Below are 17,287 nucleotides of genomic sequence, written 5' to 3'. Positions count from 1 at the left end.
AGTGCTTTTCCCTCTCTGTTTCTCCACACCTGCAAGAGGTTCTCATCACTCCCCTTGAGGTGATTCAAGTCAATTAAAATATATTGATCGTCTCAGCACTGGGGATATAAAAAGACTCGCAGCCTGCCTGAGAAGTAGGTACCAGGCAGACACAGAGGAAGGGTGATTAATAAGGAGGGGCAGTAATGGATGCGGATAACTTCACCCAGGAAGGGGCAAGTGAGCTGGTTTTGCAGGGTGAGCTAGTGGTCCTCAGGCAGAGGTGTGGGAGAAATAGGGCAGGGCGTTTGGGGCAAAGCGAGCATGAGTGCAAAGGCACACAGACATGAAACAGCATAGTAAATACAGGGAGGCATAAAATAGATGCTATTTGTGGAACTGAATTTTTCCTTAGTATTCTTAGCCCCCCTGCTGTAAGTGCTTTTTCACTGTGGGGCTTGGGGACTTAATACAAAAACACTTTGTGGTGAATTCCTTTCCATAACATGTGCCATGAAATAATATTTTAAGATGGTTACTATTCTCTGACTGTGAACGTTTGTACCAAAATCTCATTTTTTAAAACAAAAAGAAACGTTTATGTTTAGCAAACGCATGCTCTGAGCTCACGTGAAAAAGAAGACCTAACCTAGTTTGGGGGTCAAGAAATGCTTCCTTGAGGAGGAGATGTTAATGTTGAACTTTGAAAGATGAATGGGAATTACTGGGGGGAAAAAATGTCCAGGCAGGGGGACCAGGTGTGAGGATACCCTGAGGTGACATGGAGCCTGGCAAGGTTGCCAGGAAGGCCTGGCTGGGATGCAGCAACAGGGAGAGGGGGCAGGGAGCGTGGGGGTGGGGAAGGAGATAGGGTCAACTCATGCTTAACCTCAGAGGACACATGAGAAATCTGGGGCTTTATCCTGAGCAACAGGGAATGGTGGAAGCTTTAAGTAGTGGAGAAATATGATTATATTATTTAAAAAGTAACTTTACTTCACTCTGTTTTGACAGACTCCAGGTCCACCCAAATCTCTTCAAATGACTCAATTTCATTCCCTTTTATGGCTAAGAAAGAGAAAAACACCTATATATTAACACATGTATGCACAATTTAGGAAAATGGCACAAATGAACGTAGTTCCAGGGCTGGAATAGAGACGCAGACACAGAGAATAGATGTGTGGGCACGAGGTGGGGTAGGCAGGGTGGGATGCACTGGGAGATGAGGTTTGACATAAATACACTTGGCTGCAGGCTCAGTCAATTGTGTCTGACTCTTTTGTGACCCCATAGACAGCAGCCCACCAGGCTCCCCCGTCCCTGGGATTCTCCAGGCAAGAACACTGGAGTGGGTTGCCATTTCCTTCTCCAATGCATGAAAGTGAAGAGTGAAAGTCAAGTTGCACAGTCGTGTCCGACTCTTCGCAACCCCATGGACTGTAGCCCACCAGGCTCCTCCGTCCATGGGATTTTCCAAGCAAGAGTACTGGAGTGGGGTGCCATTGCCTTCTCTGGTATATATACATAATATATGTATAAATATATGTGTGTGTGTGTATATATATATATATATTATTATTATTATTTTTAAATCACTTAACTGTAAGATGGAGAAAAGTTTGGAGTGGATGAGGGGGAAAGTGTGTTAGGAGAGAACTTACATCAACCCATAAGAAAGGATATTGGATTGGATTCAGAGGGAGAGATGGAGATGGAGGAAAGGGAGGGATTTGAGAAATACAGAGGAGGGAAATAGTCAGGACGTTGTAATAAATTGACAGACATGACCTGTCAAACTTCACTTCTATTTACATATATAAACATGTTTTTATACATCCCCATATTTGGTTTTTAGTTTGGTTAAACTTTTCAATTTACATTTTAAACTCTTACTTGATTAAAGTCCAACCGGATGGAGACTAATGATAGTAAATATCAGAAAATAGGTTCAGATTGTTGCAATGACATATGACCCGGTAATTCTGTATTTTGTAACAAAGCAGTTTGACTTATATCCTGTCCATTTGAATAATGCTGTTCCACCTAGGAAACTACAAATGTGTTTTAGAACAGGATAGGATTTGGCTTGTGTATATGTTAGACACAGGGGAAATAAGACATAGTGTCTTGGGTTTAAAAGACACAAAATTAATGCGATTCTTTTTTTTTTAAATACAAAGTCTGCACTCCATTTCTATAACTGAAATTATTTTTTAAAGTAAGACTAATAGCTTGATTTTCCATATCAAAATTTAATCTCATTTATGCATTTTGCACTTAGAGTTGCACATAGCAAATTATGGGCAGATATGTACACATTATGTTACATTGCTTTCCCAGCTGTGCATGTATGATTTGGTGCTGGCAGTTATGTTCAATTTAGTAAAAGCTATATTCCACTGTGTCTAGAATCTTTGAGCTTTTTAAACAGCTAGTACATAAAAATGCACTTCCCTTTACTGCCTCCATAAAGAGCAAAGAAAGAGCAGGAGGTAGAGTATAAATGAACCAGGGCCAGACATGCTTTTGTACAGGAGAAAGAGAGAAGCAAAATCCAAGCAGAAAGACTGAGAGCAGAGGCACGCCTGATGAAAATCCCTGTGTCTCCATGACCCAGGAGTTTTTTTGTTTTTGTTTTGTTTTTAAAAAACATAAACTAGAGAAACTAAAATGATGGAGTATGATCCTATGTGCTTACTTAAATTTTCTGTAAACTCCCTGATACACACAAAAGACAAAACCTTTGAGAATTTACTGAAATGCGTTTACCTAAAATACTTCCGGCTTCTCTCATGGATGCCATTGTGTGCTCTTTCTTTATACTCCAAGATGTGTTAAAAAGTGCACATCTAAAACCACTAAGTACATTTTAACCAAGGTGTGTTTATAATGATTAAGAATCACAAAGTATTTGGTTTAAGCAATGGATTACATTAAGTGCATGAAAAACAAGTAAAAGGAAACAAAATATTTTGAGGTTTAAGCATTCGAAGAACTGATGTTGAAGCAGAAGCTCCAATACTTTGGCCACCTGATACAAAGAACTGACTCATTGGAAAAGACCCCGATGCTGGGAAAGATTCAGCACAAGAGGAGAAGGGGGTGACAGAGGATGAGATGGTTGGATGGCATCACTGACTCAATCGACATGAGTTTCAGCAAGCTCCCGGCATTGGTGATGAACTTCCGGGAAGCTTAGTGTGCTGCAGTCCACAGAGTCACAAAACGTCGGACACAACTTAGCAACTGAACAACCAGAAGCATATACTAATTAGAAGATATGCATAATTTTAAATTATTGCTGGTAGTTTTTATGTCGATAATTTCCTCAAATTTTCCCTTCTTCATAAAATCAAATGACCACCATTGTCAATAATAGAAGAGAGATCTAATGTGAAATAATCTTAAGAGTGTTTATTTTATACTCGAGGAAAGGAAATTAAATGCTGTCCTTCAGTGTGTCATAGTGAGATGCAGGGCCTTCCTCTCAATGTTTTTCTTGGGCTTCCTCCCAAATTTTGGTCACCTGTCATCAAACCAAATTATAAAGGATGGTTTCCCAGGGAAAGACTGGGAGATGATACAGAGGGTTAAACAGACACCAGGGACTGGAGGAGGAGAAACATGGAACTGAGTGCTCGCTTTGCTTTAGTGACAATCAATATGGTGTGCTTTCTGGATGGATTTATATAAACCAAGGGTGGGAGCTGCCCTCAAGGTCAACACCAAGGAGCCCTTCATTCTCCAGAATGATGTCATTCCATTCCTGCCCAATGGCTGCAGTTGAGTCTCCTTCAGAGCTGCTGCTGCTGCTAAGTTGCTTCAGTCGTGTCCAGCTCTGTGCGACCCCAGAGACGGCAGCCCACCAGGCTCCCCCGTCCCTGGGATTCTCCAGGCAAGAACACTGGAGTGGGTTGCCATTTCCTCCTCCAGTGCATGAAAGTGAAAAGTGAAAGTGAAGTCGCTCAGTCGTGTCCGATTCTTAGCGACCCCATGGACTGCAGCCCACCAGGCTCCTCCATCCAAGGGATTTTCCAGGCAAGAGTACTGGAGTGGGGTGCCATTGCCTTCTCCACCGTCAGAGCTAGTTTGTGGCTAATCACAGCTTCCTTTCACCTAGAGCTACCAGTCTCCTTATTGAGGTCATATGTGTATTCTGCTCTCTGATGAATAACTGTGATGACTTCTGTTTTGACACATCAATTCTCCTTCACCATCAGCAAATTTATGTGACAAAGCCAAATTAAATTAAACTCATCAGAATGCAGGGTGATGAGCTAAACTATATAGCCTCAGTTTTTTTTTTTCAATTTTGTTTATAAATATGATCCTAAATTTTTTAAGTGTCAAATATAACCTGAAAGAGATGTTAGTATTATTGGAGTCCTAAGTGTACTTTTATTGTCTTGATTACTTCTATTCCCATGATGATTTAAACAGATTTTTAATACAATTTGGGGTCTTCCTTTAAAACCAGGATGCTCTATATATCTTATTGCTTGAAACATCATAATTGAAACAACTCCAAACATTAAAGAACCTTTGAGCTTAAGATTAATCTTTTACTCGTTAAAATTATGTCTTTTTAATTTATACTCTTTTATGAGCTTTTTGAGTGATTACAAAGCAAGGACTATAGAAAGTATAGTGCTTTTATAAGAAGGTGTAGGATTTCTAATTGTGAGAAAATGTTAATAATATATTAATGGATGGTAGTCTTTTTATACTAGAAATAGGAAATTTAACAACTGGATATGCCTACATTACTAAAATTATTTTTTGTCAATATCATGACTTTGATCTTAATGTTTAATTTATAAAAGCAATATTCACCCATCAAAATGATTTGCTGCCTTCAAACGTGTTAACGTCTACCTACAGTTAACAGCTTCATTTAAAAAGAAGACAAACTGAAGAATCTGATCTTAAATTTCCATGTTCACTCATTCCTCCTATTTAAGCTTTGTTTTCTTACTGGTTAGAAATATTTTAATAGAATTCAGTAACTATTGAATTGGAATTTCTGGATCTTATAAGTATTACCAAATTAAAAAATGAACAGCTTTAGTAGAGTTTCTAAGGAGCAATCATGCATTTTTCTATAACCCAAAGCTGCAGATGTAGGAAAGGATTATTTAAATTCATTCATAACTTGACATTACCCCCCCCCCCCTCCCCCAGACTCCATTTACATCCCCAGCGCTTCAGTGCCAGGTTCATTGCCCGGATAAATTAATTTCTTTCTAAAATTGTCTTTATGCACTCGTTTGTTTTATAAGCTTAGCTGTACGCTCCAAAGATCAGTTCTTGAAGTGGGGTGAAGAGCATTCATTTCTCCTTCGTTGACCCAGAGCTGCTGCGGAAGGCGATGGTATAGACGCGTTAATCAATACCCTGTCCAGCAAACGAGACGGAGCCATCGCCAACGCAGCCACAGTGCTGACGAACATGGCCATGCAGGAGCCCCTGCGCCTGGGCATCCAGAGCCATGACGTCATGCACGCCCTGCTCAGCCCGCTGCACTCGGCCAACACCATCGTGCAGAGCAAAGCCGCCCTCACCGTTGCTGCAACCGCATGTGACGCAGAGGCCCGCACAGAGGTGAGTGTTTGCATCACTTTCCTTCTCTCTTCCCTGGTCGGCTCCTACCCCTGCATTCATTTGAAACATTTTCAAGTGTTTCACCGACCCATCGTTTAAGTCCCTCGAGATGCAAGATGTTGGGAAACGAACTGACCTCATCCAGCCAAGAAAGTGAGTGAGTGAGCACTCACGTAAATGGAGTATGGTCTATAAAAATATTGAATTGCTATGTTGTACACATGAAACTAATAGAATAAACTAACTATGTGTAATGCATGTAGTATGTAAAGCAATTATACTTCAGTTTTTAAAAAAGGAATAGGTACATTTGTCATCCCCATTTTACAGAGGAGGAAAATGGGGCTAAAGAGAATTAATGTGTGTAAAGCAGAGCTGATTGGTCAGGAAGTCAAGATTGTGAGAAAACATCATTCTCAGCCCAGAGCCCCTGCCCTCACACAGTGCTCAGACAACTGACAAATCTCCTCTGTCTCTTAGATGTTTTTCCTACCCCCTTCTTTGTTCCTATTGACTCAATTCATTTGTATTCATCTCAGATGGTAAAAAATTTGCCTGCAATCCAGGAGACCCAGGTTTGATCCCAGGGTCAGGAAGATCCCTCAGAGAAGGGAATGGCTACCCACTCCAGTATTCTTTCCTGTAGAATTCCATGGACGGAGAAGCCTGGTGGGCTACAGTCCATGGGGTCACAAAGAGTCAGACATGACTGAATGACTTGGCAGTGGCACATATTTCTTTGGCTGCCCTGGGTCTTAGTTGCAGCATGTGAACTCTTAGATAAAGCATGTGGGATCTAGTTCCTTGACCAGGGATTGAACCCATGCCCCCTGCACTGGGAGAGTAAAGTATTGGCCACTGGACCACCAGGGAAGTCCCCAAACTGACCTTTCAATATATGAGCTTCATCACATCACTGCAAGTCCCTGGTGGTATGCCACTCCCCCATGGGAATAGTTATGTAAAGGCTCGAGATGATCCACCTGTGCTGCCTAAGCCTGAACTCACCTCCCAGGTGTAACTCTACACTCTAGAAATACCATACGATTTGTAATTGTCAGCATGCTCATTTCCCTTATTTATACCTCCTTGATATCTCTGCTGAGAAAGCTAGTCTCATGTTTGTCCACCCGATAAATGCCTGTTTTTCCTTCAACATCCAGTTCAGCCATTCCGTCCTCCATGAGGCCTGCCTTCAGTCCTCAAACAGGGACTCAAACATCCTGCTCTGTGATCCCACCACTCCCTGTGCATGCCTTCTTGAACTCAGTTTTGCATTAGCTTTTGTATGTAAGGCCATAAACTCCCTGAGGCTTTAGGGAAGGGAATTGAAGTTTCCTTTCCCTGTGTTCATGTCATTGATACATATCTGGCACACAGTATAGGCTTAATAAGCAGTGTTGAATGAATGAGTGGATGAATAAATGAATGGAGGAATGAGTGGAGGAATTAATAAACGAGTTAGATATTTGCCAAAAGAGCACATGGAATCAGATTGCTATCTTGTATTATACTCAGAAATAAAGATGTTCAGAAGTTTGGCTTACTAAGCATGAGATGCTTTAAGTAAACTTTTCAAAGCTGCCCAAGTTACTTGTGCTAATGTGTAATCTCCGTCAGGGCCCCTGTGTTTGAGAACATGATTGGAAGTGGATCATGTCTCATAAGGGCTCCTGTTTTCAAATACTACACAGAGACACCTGTAGAATATTCCTTTGTCCTCCAGGCTTAGATAGCACAGTATTACATTTCAGACAGGGAGACAAGCACTCTGTCAAATCTTTTCTTCTCCCCCCGATTTGAATAATTTTATACATGAGTGATTTCTTTTAATAGTGTAATTAGTGTAGTTCTCTCCAATTCTCTACTTGTTCTTTTTCTTTTTCACTCCTTGAAGAAATATGAATGATAAAATGGATCTTCCTCTGGAGAACTGCTTCAGTGTTGCCTTGGCCACACGGCTGGGTTGGTCAGTATCTGGTGACACAGTGCCACTTCCCTGCATCGGTTACTCCTGCCCAGCTTTGGAGACCATGTCTGTTTTCTACTGCTGCCGTAACAAATGACCACAACTCAGTGGCTTAAAGCAATTGTTTTTGTTGGTCATTCGCTAAGTCGTGTCTGACTCTTTGCGACCCTGTGGACTGCAGCATGCCAGGCTCCCTGTATTTCATTATCTCCCAGAGTTTGCTCGAATTCATGTTCATTGAGTCAGTGATGCTATCTAACCATGATGCTATCTAACCATCTCATCCTCTGCTGTCTTCTTCTCCTTTTGCCTTCGATTTTTCCCAGCATTGGGGTCTTTTCCAATGAGTCGGCTGTTCCTATCAGGCGGCCAGATATGATTCTGTTATCTCACAGTTGGGAGGTCAGAAGTCTGAAAATGGGTCTTATGGGTTAATGTTAGAATATTAACAGAGCTGTGATCCTTCTGGAGACTCGATGGGACTGTTTCCTAACCCTTTCTAGCTTTGACCATCCACCTGCATTTCTTGGCTGTGGCCCCTTCCTCTGTCTTCCAAGCAGATTACTGCAATACCTGTTTCTACAAATTTCCTTTGCCTACTCCTCACACTCTTATCTCCCTCTTCTTATAAAAACCCTTGTAATTGGGTCCACTTGATAATCCAGGACAATCTTCCCATCTTCAAACCCCTAACTTAACCACATCTGCCAGAACCCTCCAGGGTACAAGGGCATCTCTGGGAGCCCATGGTTCTGTCCACCACAGGGCCAAATGCACCAGCAGTGGTGAGGAGCAGAGCGAATGGACACTGCACTTTAGGGGAAGGAGGCCAGGTTCTTTGCCCCATCTCTGCCCTGTGTAAAATCACAATGACCTCCCTCAGGGTGGGGGGGGACACATGTATACCTGCGGCAGATTCATGTTGTTGATTGTCAAAAGCCATCACAGTATCATAATTATTCTCCAAATAAAATGAATTATTTTTTAATACTCATTCTTTATTTATTTAGTTGGCCTTGGAGTTCCCTGGTGGCTCAGACAGTAAAGCGTCTGCCTACGATGTGGGAGACCCAGGTTCGGTCCCTGGGCCAGGAAGATGCTCTGGAGAAGGAAATGGCACCCCACTCCAGTACCCTTGCCTGGAAAATCCCATGGACGGAGGAGAGTGGTAGGCTACAGTCCACAGGGTCACAAAGAGTCAGACACGACCGAGCGACTTCACTTTCACTTTAGTTGCAGCATGTGGGATCTAGTTCCCTGACCAGGGACCAAACCCAGGGCCCCTGCATTGGGAGCACAAAATCTTAGCCACTGGACCACCAGGAAAGTCCCTCCCTCAATTACTTTATTGTGGCCTCTTGTTGATTTTGAACAGAAAACTGGGCTCTTAAGGTTTTTGCAATAAATTATTTCCCCTTGAATTTAATAAGTCTAAACGTGGACACATCCTAAAATGTTTTTACATACTCAACACACTTTTAACAATCAAATAATGAGGTTTTTTAAAGCATAAATGTGTATGTTCTATACTCTTAATGTGTAAAATTCTGGTTTCTACTTCTAGCTGAGAAATGCAGGTGGGCTGGAGCCGCTGGTAGAGCTCTTGCGTTCCAAGAATGAGGAGGTCCGGAGGAACGCCAGCTGGGCCGTGATGGTCTGCGCCGGGGATGAGCCCATGGCCGTGGAGTTGTGCAGGCTCGGGTGGGTGGCACGGCCTGGAGGGTCTGGCTCAGATCAAGGACACACACTTTCTTCAGGCTGGAGGAAGGTCCAACAGTTTCCATGCCCATGCTCAGGCTGCTGGGCATCATTCAGATGCTCTGTGGGTCACAGTCCCTCTGAAGGGACTGCCTGCAGAAGCGGGGTCCTAGACCTCCCTCACCACCTCCGCAAAATCGTCTTCAATGTCTCCTTTTCCACTTTTTCGTCTCAATAAATGCTCCTCTTTCACTCTCCCCTGGTTTGCTCTCTCAACTTTCAAGACTGAATTTAAACAGTCAAGCCACTTTTCCACTACAATTATGCCTTTAAGCAGCTTCACCGCATTGGTTCTCCTGACCAACAGCCTATGAGTCACTTGCCTTTAGCATCACAGTCAATAGGGTTTTAAAGTCCCACAGACAAGTTTACATTATTTCTAACCCATTTTTATTCTTTGCATATATCACCTGGTTAGCTGAAAAAAATTGGAGTCCAATACTAATTTTTGCTTTAAATGAACAATGTTTTTCTTCTGAACGTGTCTTTTTCAAACTGTTTTTATGTAAGTTACTACATGGCATATATGTTCTCAAAAAGGGCAGATTTGTCTTTATAATTGTGTCAGGATTAGTTTATCTAAATGGGTGGGATGGTTTTAACCTTTCCATCTCAGTTCTTCAATTCAGGATCTTAGTGTGAGGTACATAAATGGGAACTTAATGTTAGATTGCTTCTATAAGGCAAATAATGTCATTTTTGCTTTTATTGACAGGGCTTTAGAAATCCTTGAAGAAATTAATGTATCAGTAAGTCGAAAAAATAAATTCAGTGAGGCAGCTTACAACAAACTGCTCAACAACTACCTATCTCTGAAATACAGCCAGACTGGCTATTTGTCATCAAGTAACATAATCAGTGATGGATTCTATGATTATGGTCGGGTAAGTGGCAGCACTAAGTTGTATTTTAGTATAGAGTGATCAGTTCTTTCATCATGATGCCATTACATTGCAATTTTATAACCACCTGACATAATTTTTATTTTTATAGACAGAAACTTGGGAATCAGAACTTCATCCTTAAACTTTGTCTGGCTATAAGATTTTGCATTTGTGTACAGTTTTAATTAGATTTTAATTACTTGTACTTCAATTAACTTGCTAATGCTAGTCTCAAGTTTCAGAGAAAATAAAAAAGAATCAGCTTCTTTTATATTGCTTCTAGGGCTCCGTGTTAATTATAATATTAACAATAGAAATATGTCTTAATTTATTAATTATAATCTCATCGAAATAAGCCATATTGGAATACTGAATTATAACATGTAATGCAGAATAATATTATTTTTTACTTGGCTGCATTTATGATTATGATTTCAGTTCAGTGTTAATGTTGAAAGAGATGGGAAGCTAAACATTAGAATCTTGAAGACTTTTTGACATTACTGTCTATATCAACATTTTCTACTTCTGGAAACCAAAAACAGTAAGAAAAATGGAGAAATTTTTAAAAACCTATAAATCCCATTTTAGGCAGAAGTAGGAAACAAGTATGATCTGCAGACTTCAAACATTTAAAAGTCCCTGGGATCAAGCAGAAGCTATAGGAAGGAAGAATGAGAAAGGGGAAAAAGCACAGAGACGGACAGGAGTGGTAGCTGATCTCAGAGAGCACCATCCAGACTCCATGCTTCCTGAGCGGATGGACAACTCAGACGTTCAAAAGCTGTGTGCTTGGTTTGCCAGGGGCTGGGTGGACAGGCCCTGGGGAACTGGGGTGAGCAGGGCTGGTAGCAGCAACTTTCTTGGATCAATTTGGTTCAAAGAAGCAGAGGACAGAGGGTCGTAAAAGAATCACAGCTAATTAAGCCATATTTGCAGGAAATGCTATATCATGGTAACAGAATTAGAGATATTTTGAGTAATCAGAACAGCTAGTCTAACAATTTATCTCTTCCTTCTGCTTTTCCTGGCACTGCCACCACCATACCCTCCATAACACACACAAACCACTGAGAAATTACTGATCTCATTCAACGATGAGTAATTTTAAAAGAACAGGTGCCACATTATTAGTACAAAGATGCTTTAAGAAAAATGAGGGAAAGAGCAGAAAAACCACCAAAGAGCACTTGTTGGAAAAATGTTGCCATGGAACAGGTAAAAAACTGTGGTAAATATATGTGTCCATGAGTTAAAAAAACAACAACAAAAACCAAAACTTAATGAGACAATTTCTTTATGAAGGAGAACTCTCTGATTCAGCGGTTCCCACCGTTTTTGGTATCAGGGACCATTTCTCGGAAGACAGTTTTTCCACAGACCAGGGATAGGGGAGGATGGTTTGGGGATGATTCAAGTGCGTGACATTTATTGTGCACACTATTTCTAGTCGAATCACCACTGATCTGACAGGGGATACTGGTCCACAGCCCAGGAGGTTGGGGTTAATTCTAAATTGTTTCTGATATTTTAGTCTTTAAATATGTCAGTGAACAAATGAGACAAAGGTCTTTTCTCCCATGGTACCAGTGAGAGGAAACAGATGATAGATGGTAAATCTCACAAATTGTATCACATGATCGAAATGAGAACCACCATAGTGGCTGGGGAGGAGAGCAAAGAAGGACCAAGGGGCTCTATCGTGCTGAGGATCCTGGGGTTGACAGTCATAATCTGGCATTGAGGTCAGACAGCCCCACCGTCGGATGTTTGCTCGGTAACATCCGAGCAAAAATTAGAAGGAGGTGAGGGATTTAGCCGTGGAGAAGGAGTTTATAGGTGGAGGTGCAGAAAGCATGAGGAGTAAACACAGTTGGCACATTTAAGGAAACAGCAAAATCAGTGTAGCTAGAGCTGGGTCAACCAGGGGTGGAATAATAGACAAAGTCACAGAGGTAGGAGCTCATGATGGGCTTGTAGATCATTGCAAAGATGTGGGCCTTTACTCTGAATGAAATGGGTAAATACGGCAGAGTTCTGGACAGAAGAATGACATGCTCTGTCTTACTTTAAAAGAATCATGACTAAGAGAGGTATCTATTACTTGATTAGAAAAGGAGCTCACAAGGTGATCTGGTCTAAACCTTTTCACCAGGCTGATAAAATTGCTAGTATGGGCTTCATCTAGCTTGCTTTTAGTCATCCTCACAACATTTTTGGTGATCTGTTGAATAATTAGTTACTGTTACAGACAATAAACTCTCCTTATATATGTGGATGGATTTTCAAACTCAAATACTTCCACAAGCCAGTCTGATCATTATGGTGTGAAACAGCTGAGCATCAAGCTGCAGAGCCTTGCAGGGCTGGGGTGAGGAGCGGAGGGTACAGGAGAGTATATCTTGCCCAAAGGCAAGACATCCACAAGCTTCAAATTCCTATTTCTCATGTGTGTGTGTGTGTGTGTGTGTGAGAAATTAGATACTTGAAATAATTGAGAACCTATTATATCAGTATACTGTTTAAAAATATATAACCCATGCAGATATTACTGTTCAATTCTTAAACTACCTACAGATAAATCCTGGCACCAAACTTTTGCCTTTGAAGGATCTCTGCTTACAAGAACCAAGTGACCAACGTGCTATACTCTTAATTAACAGTAGATCTTCTGATGTGTGAGTCTTTGTGGGGAACAGGGATATGGGGAAGCAAAATTTTTGTTTATCATCATGTGAATACATAAAGGTGCCCAGTATGGTATCTTTTATTCCTTCCGGTGTCTAGCACCACCATGAGAGTAAATACTGGTCTGTAAATTCATAGCCTAACATAGTAAAGACCATGGAATAGTCACCACCATAGTTTTTCCTTTGACTCCACATTACCACTCAATTCCACGTGTATTTCTGCAGTCAGGGATTCTTACCCTTCTGGCAACATCAAGTAACTGAAGAAAGTATAAACAGAGAGGAGCAAACCAAGATGAATTATGTTTACAAATCTCCAGAACTAGATGCAAGAATACCACAGATGCCCAATTTTTCTAATAAATAAAAAATAGTAGAAGCTATACATTTTATGTGACACATCTTTAAAACTATTTCCAGTTCTAGGTCATGAAAAGCTTTATAGTATTCATTTTATCTTTTCTTCGTCTTATCTTTTTATCTTCATTTTATCTTTTTTCTCCTTTATGCTATTAAAATAATGTGTCACTGTTAAAAGTCAGCTCCGAATATGATTTTTCAGAAAAAAATCTATTTTGTAGGACAAAGTTAATGTTGACAAATTATTTTAATTTGTACATAATTTCAAATACGTAAAATTTTAGTTCTCCACCTCCATCTACGGAAGATAAGTCATCAGACGTTGGTTATGGACGAAGTATTTCTTCTTCATCTTCTTTAAGAAGAGCAAGTAAAGAAAAGACCAAGTAAGAAAATGATGTTTTGTCTACACTCAAATAATTCTCTCCCTTAATTTGGGAGTAAAAAGGAAATTTAGATTTTAGGTTTTGGCAGCTTAATTTTTATTCTTCTCACAGTCACACAGTTTCAGGATGAAAACCAGGAAAACTGGCTTGACATTCTGTCTGCTGTGAACCTAGAGTAAGATCTTGAGCCCATGACTCATGGTCTATGATCAGGCTTCACATCCTTATCTGTAGATGGAATAATGCCTGGTGCCCTATTTCTTCTCGTTGATTGGAATCAAAACATAAAATGGAAGTGAAAATGCCTTATAACCTATAAAATGTCTTGCAAATGTAGCATATTGTTCTTTTCATATGACTGACATTGGTTGTGGTTTTTTCAAATGACAAAAGAAAATAGTTTTCATTTTAGTGCTGGATTTGGATCCCCCACTGAAGAGAAATCAGAACCTACTTCAGGACGCAATACGGCTGTTAGCAAAAGCACCACTAAAGAGAAAGGATCAAGGTAGGAAACACCTTACTGTAGTCTTCTAACTGTAATCCCATCAAGTTTTAATTACAGAGCTGGGGAAAGGGAAGGGTGGCTTTCAACTAGGAAGCTCTTCTCATGGGATAAGATACAGAACTAAGCAGGACTCACAAAGTGTAATTAAAATTACCTTTATTTGTGTCTCTTATTGTCTCTTTAAAACTTACCCAGAGGGAGTTTCTTCTCCTGCCTCTGGGTGAGAACTCAGGGCACTCTGACCACTGTAAAGTCCTACAGTCACTTTAATTCACAAATGACAATGCAAATAGCAGTCTCCAGTCAGCCCTTTAAAAGTCTAGCCATGTGTAGGCATCAACCTAAAATGAACATTTCTGCCCTCCCCTGGTGGCTGCCTTTGCAGGCGGTGAGCGGCAATGACTGGAGTGTGAGCCTTTCCTTACCCCTGCCTCTTACTTCCATGTCCCCTTCCCATCTTCCTCATGGAAACCTGTGACCCTTCAAGAAGCTATGAGAAAGAGGGAAAGGAAACAGGACCACATTTGTGACTTGGTTGGAACCATTATAATATGGTTCCATGTATTTTTAAATACTGTCTATGAACAAAGCTAGCGGAGGTGATGGAATTCCAGCTGAGCTATTTCACATCCTAAAAGATGATGCTGTGAAAGTGCTGCACTCAATATGCCAGAAAATTTGGAAAACTCCACAGTGGCCACAGGGCTGGAAAAGATGAGTCTTCATTCCAATCCCAAAGAAAGGCAATGCCAAAGAATGCTCAACATCAGATCAAATCAGTCGCTCAGTCGTGTCTGACTTTTTGCAACCCCATGAATCGCAGCACGCCAGGCCTCCCTGTCCATCACCAACTCCCGGAGTTCACTCAGACTCACGTCCATCGAGTCGGTGATGCCATCCAGCCATCTCATCCTCTGTCGTCCCCTTCTCCTCTTGCCCCCAATCCCTCCCAGCATCAGAGTCTTTTCCAATGAGTCAGCTCTTCACATGAGGTGGCCAAAGTACTGGTGTTTCAGCTTTAGCATCATTCCTTCCAAAGAAATCCCAGGGCTGATCTCCTTCAGAATGGACTGGTTGGATCTCCTTGCAGTCCAAGGGACTCTCAAGAGTCTTCTCCAACACCACAGTTGAAAAGCATCGATTCTTTGGAGCTCAGCCTTCTTCACAGTCCAACTCTCACATCCATACATGACCACAGGAAAAACCATAGCCCTGACTAGACGAACCTTTGTTGGCAAAGTAATGTCTCTGCTTTTCAATATGCTATCTAGGTTGGTCATAATTTTCCTTCCAAGGAGTAAGCGTCTTTTAATTTCATGGCTGCAGTCACCATCTGCAGTGATTTTGGATCCCAGAAAAATAAAGTCTGACACTGTTTCCACTGTTTCCCCATCTATTTCCCATGAAGTGATGGGACCAGATGCCATGATCTTAGTTTCCTGAATGTTGAGCTTTAAGCCAAATTTTTCACTCTCCACTTTCACTTTTATCAAGAGGCTTTTTAGTTCCTCTTTACTTTCTGCCATAAAGGTGGTGTCATCTGCATATCTCAGGTTATTGGTATTTCTCCCGGCAATCTTGATTCCAGCTTGTGTTTCTTCCAGTCCAGCGTTTCTCATGATGTACTCTGCATATAAGTTAAATAAACAGGGTGACAATATACAGCCTTGACGTACTCCTTTTCCTATTTGGAACCAGTCTGTTGTTCCATGTCCAGTTCTAACTGTTGCTTCCTGACCTGCATACAGATTTCTCAAGAGGCAGGTCAGGTGGTCTGGTATTCCCATCTCTTTCAGAATTTTCCACAGTTTATTGTGATCCACACAGTGAAAGGCTTTGGCATAGTCAATAAAGCAGAAATAGATGTTTTTTTGGAACTCTCTTGCTTTTTCCATGATCCAGTGGATGTTGGCAATTTGATCTCTGGTTCCTCTGCCTTTTCTAAAACCAGCTTGACCATCAGGAAGTTCACGGTTCACATATTGCTGAAGCCTGGCTTGGAGAATTTTGAGCATTACTTTACTAGCGTGTGAGATGAGTGCAATTGTGCAGTAGTTTGAGCATTCTTTGGCATTGCCTTTCTTTGGGATTGGAATGAAAACTGACCTTTTCCAGTCCTGTGGCCACTGCTGAGTTTTCCAAATTTGCTGGCATATTGAGTGCAGCACTTTCACAGCATCATCTTTCAGGATTTGGAATAGCTCAACTGGAATTCTAGCACCTCCACTAGCTTTGTTCATAGTGATGCCTTCTAAGGCCCACTTGACTTCACATTCCAGGATGTCTGGCTCTAGGTCAGTGATGACACCATCGTGATTATCTGGGTCACGAAGATCTTTTTTTGTACAGTTCTTCTGTGTATTCTTGCCATCTCTTCTTAATATCTTCTGCTTCTGTTAGGTCCGTACCATTTCTGTCCTTTATCGAGCCCATCTTTGCATGAAATGTTCCTTTGGTATCTCTGATTTTCTTGAAGAGATCCCTAGTCTTTCCCATTCTGTTGTTTTCCTCTATTTCTTTGCATTGATCGCTGAAGAAGGCTTTCTTATCTCTTCTTGCTATTCTTTGGAACTCTGCATTCAGATGTTTATATCTTTCCTTTTCTCCTTTGCTTTTTGCTTCTCTTCTTTTCACAGCTATTTGTAAGGCCTCCCCAGACAGCCATTTTGCTTTTTTGCATTTCTTTTCCATGGGGATGGTCTTGATCCCTGTCTCCTGTACAATGTCACAAACCTCATTCCATAGTTCATTAGGCACTCTATCTATCAGATCTAGGCCCTTAAATCTATTTCTCACTTCCACTGTATAATCATAAGGGATTTGATTTAGGTCATACCTGAATGGTCTAGTGGTTTTCCCTACTTTCTTCAATTTAAGTCTGAATTTGGCAATAAGGAGTTCATGGTCTGAGCCACAGTCAGCTCCTGGTTTTGTTTTTGCTGACTGTATAGAGCTTCTCCATCTTTGGCTGCAAAGAATATAATCAATCTGATTTCGGTGTTGACCATCTGGTGATGTCCATGTATAGAGTCTTATCTTGTGTTGTTGGAAGAGGGTGTTTGTTATGACCAGTGCATTTTCTTGGCAAAACTCTATTATCCTTTGCCCTGCTTCATTCCGTATTCCAAGGCCAAATTTGCCTGTTACTC

General features: G+C 41.1%; 1 protein-coding gene and 1 long non-coding RNA gene across 3 annotated transcripts in view; one reads left to right on the top strand and one right to left on the bottom strand.

Annotated features, from left to right (window-relative positions):
• The window catches only part of LOC113903591, a 331,888-nt gene that overhangs the window by 146,113 nt on the left and 168,488 nt on the right, over nt 1–17,287 (bottom strand). The gene's annotated exons all lie outside the window — the stretch shown is intronic.
• ARMC3 (armadillo repeat containing 3) overlaps nt 1–17,287 on the top strand; it is a 92,147-nt gene that overhangs the window by 54,358 nt on the left and 20,502 nt on the right. The window contains exons 11-16 of one of the 2 annotated variants that reach the window (XM_027559977.1): nt 5,334–5,583; nt 9,117–9,253; nt 10,026–10,194; nt 12,772–12,872; nt 13,529–13,630; nt 14,043–14,138. In XM_027559977.1, coding sequence (XP_027415778.1) covers nt 5,334–5,583; nt 9,117–9,253; nt 10,026–10,194; nt 12,772–12,872; nt 13,529–13,630; nt 14,043–14,138 — 855 coding nt within the window. Of the gene's footprint in view, nt 1–5,333; nt 5,584–9,116; nt 9,254–10,025; nt 10,195–12,771; nt 12,873–13,528; nt 13,631–14,030; nt 14,139–17,287 lie in introns of both variants that reach the window. The other variant, XM_027559976.1, reaches the window with a different exon arrangement.

This window comes from Bos indicus x Bos taurus, chromosome 13, assembly GCF_003369695.1.
Source record: "Bos indicus x Bos taurus breed Angus x Brahman F1 hybrid chromosome 13, Bos_hybrid_MaternalHap_v2.0, whole genome shotgun sequence".
NCBI classification, from domain to species: Eukaryota; Metazoa; Chordata; class Mammalia; order Artiodactyla; family Bovidae; genus Bos; species Bos indicus x Bos taurus.
Note: the sequence above shows the minus strand (reverse complement) of the source record. Positions and strands in the feature narration are given on the sequence as shown.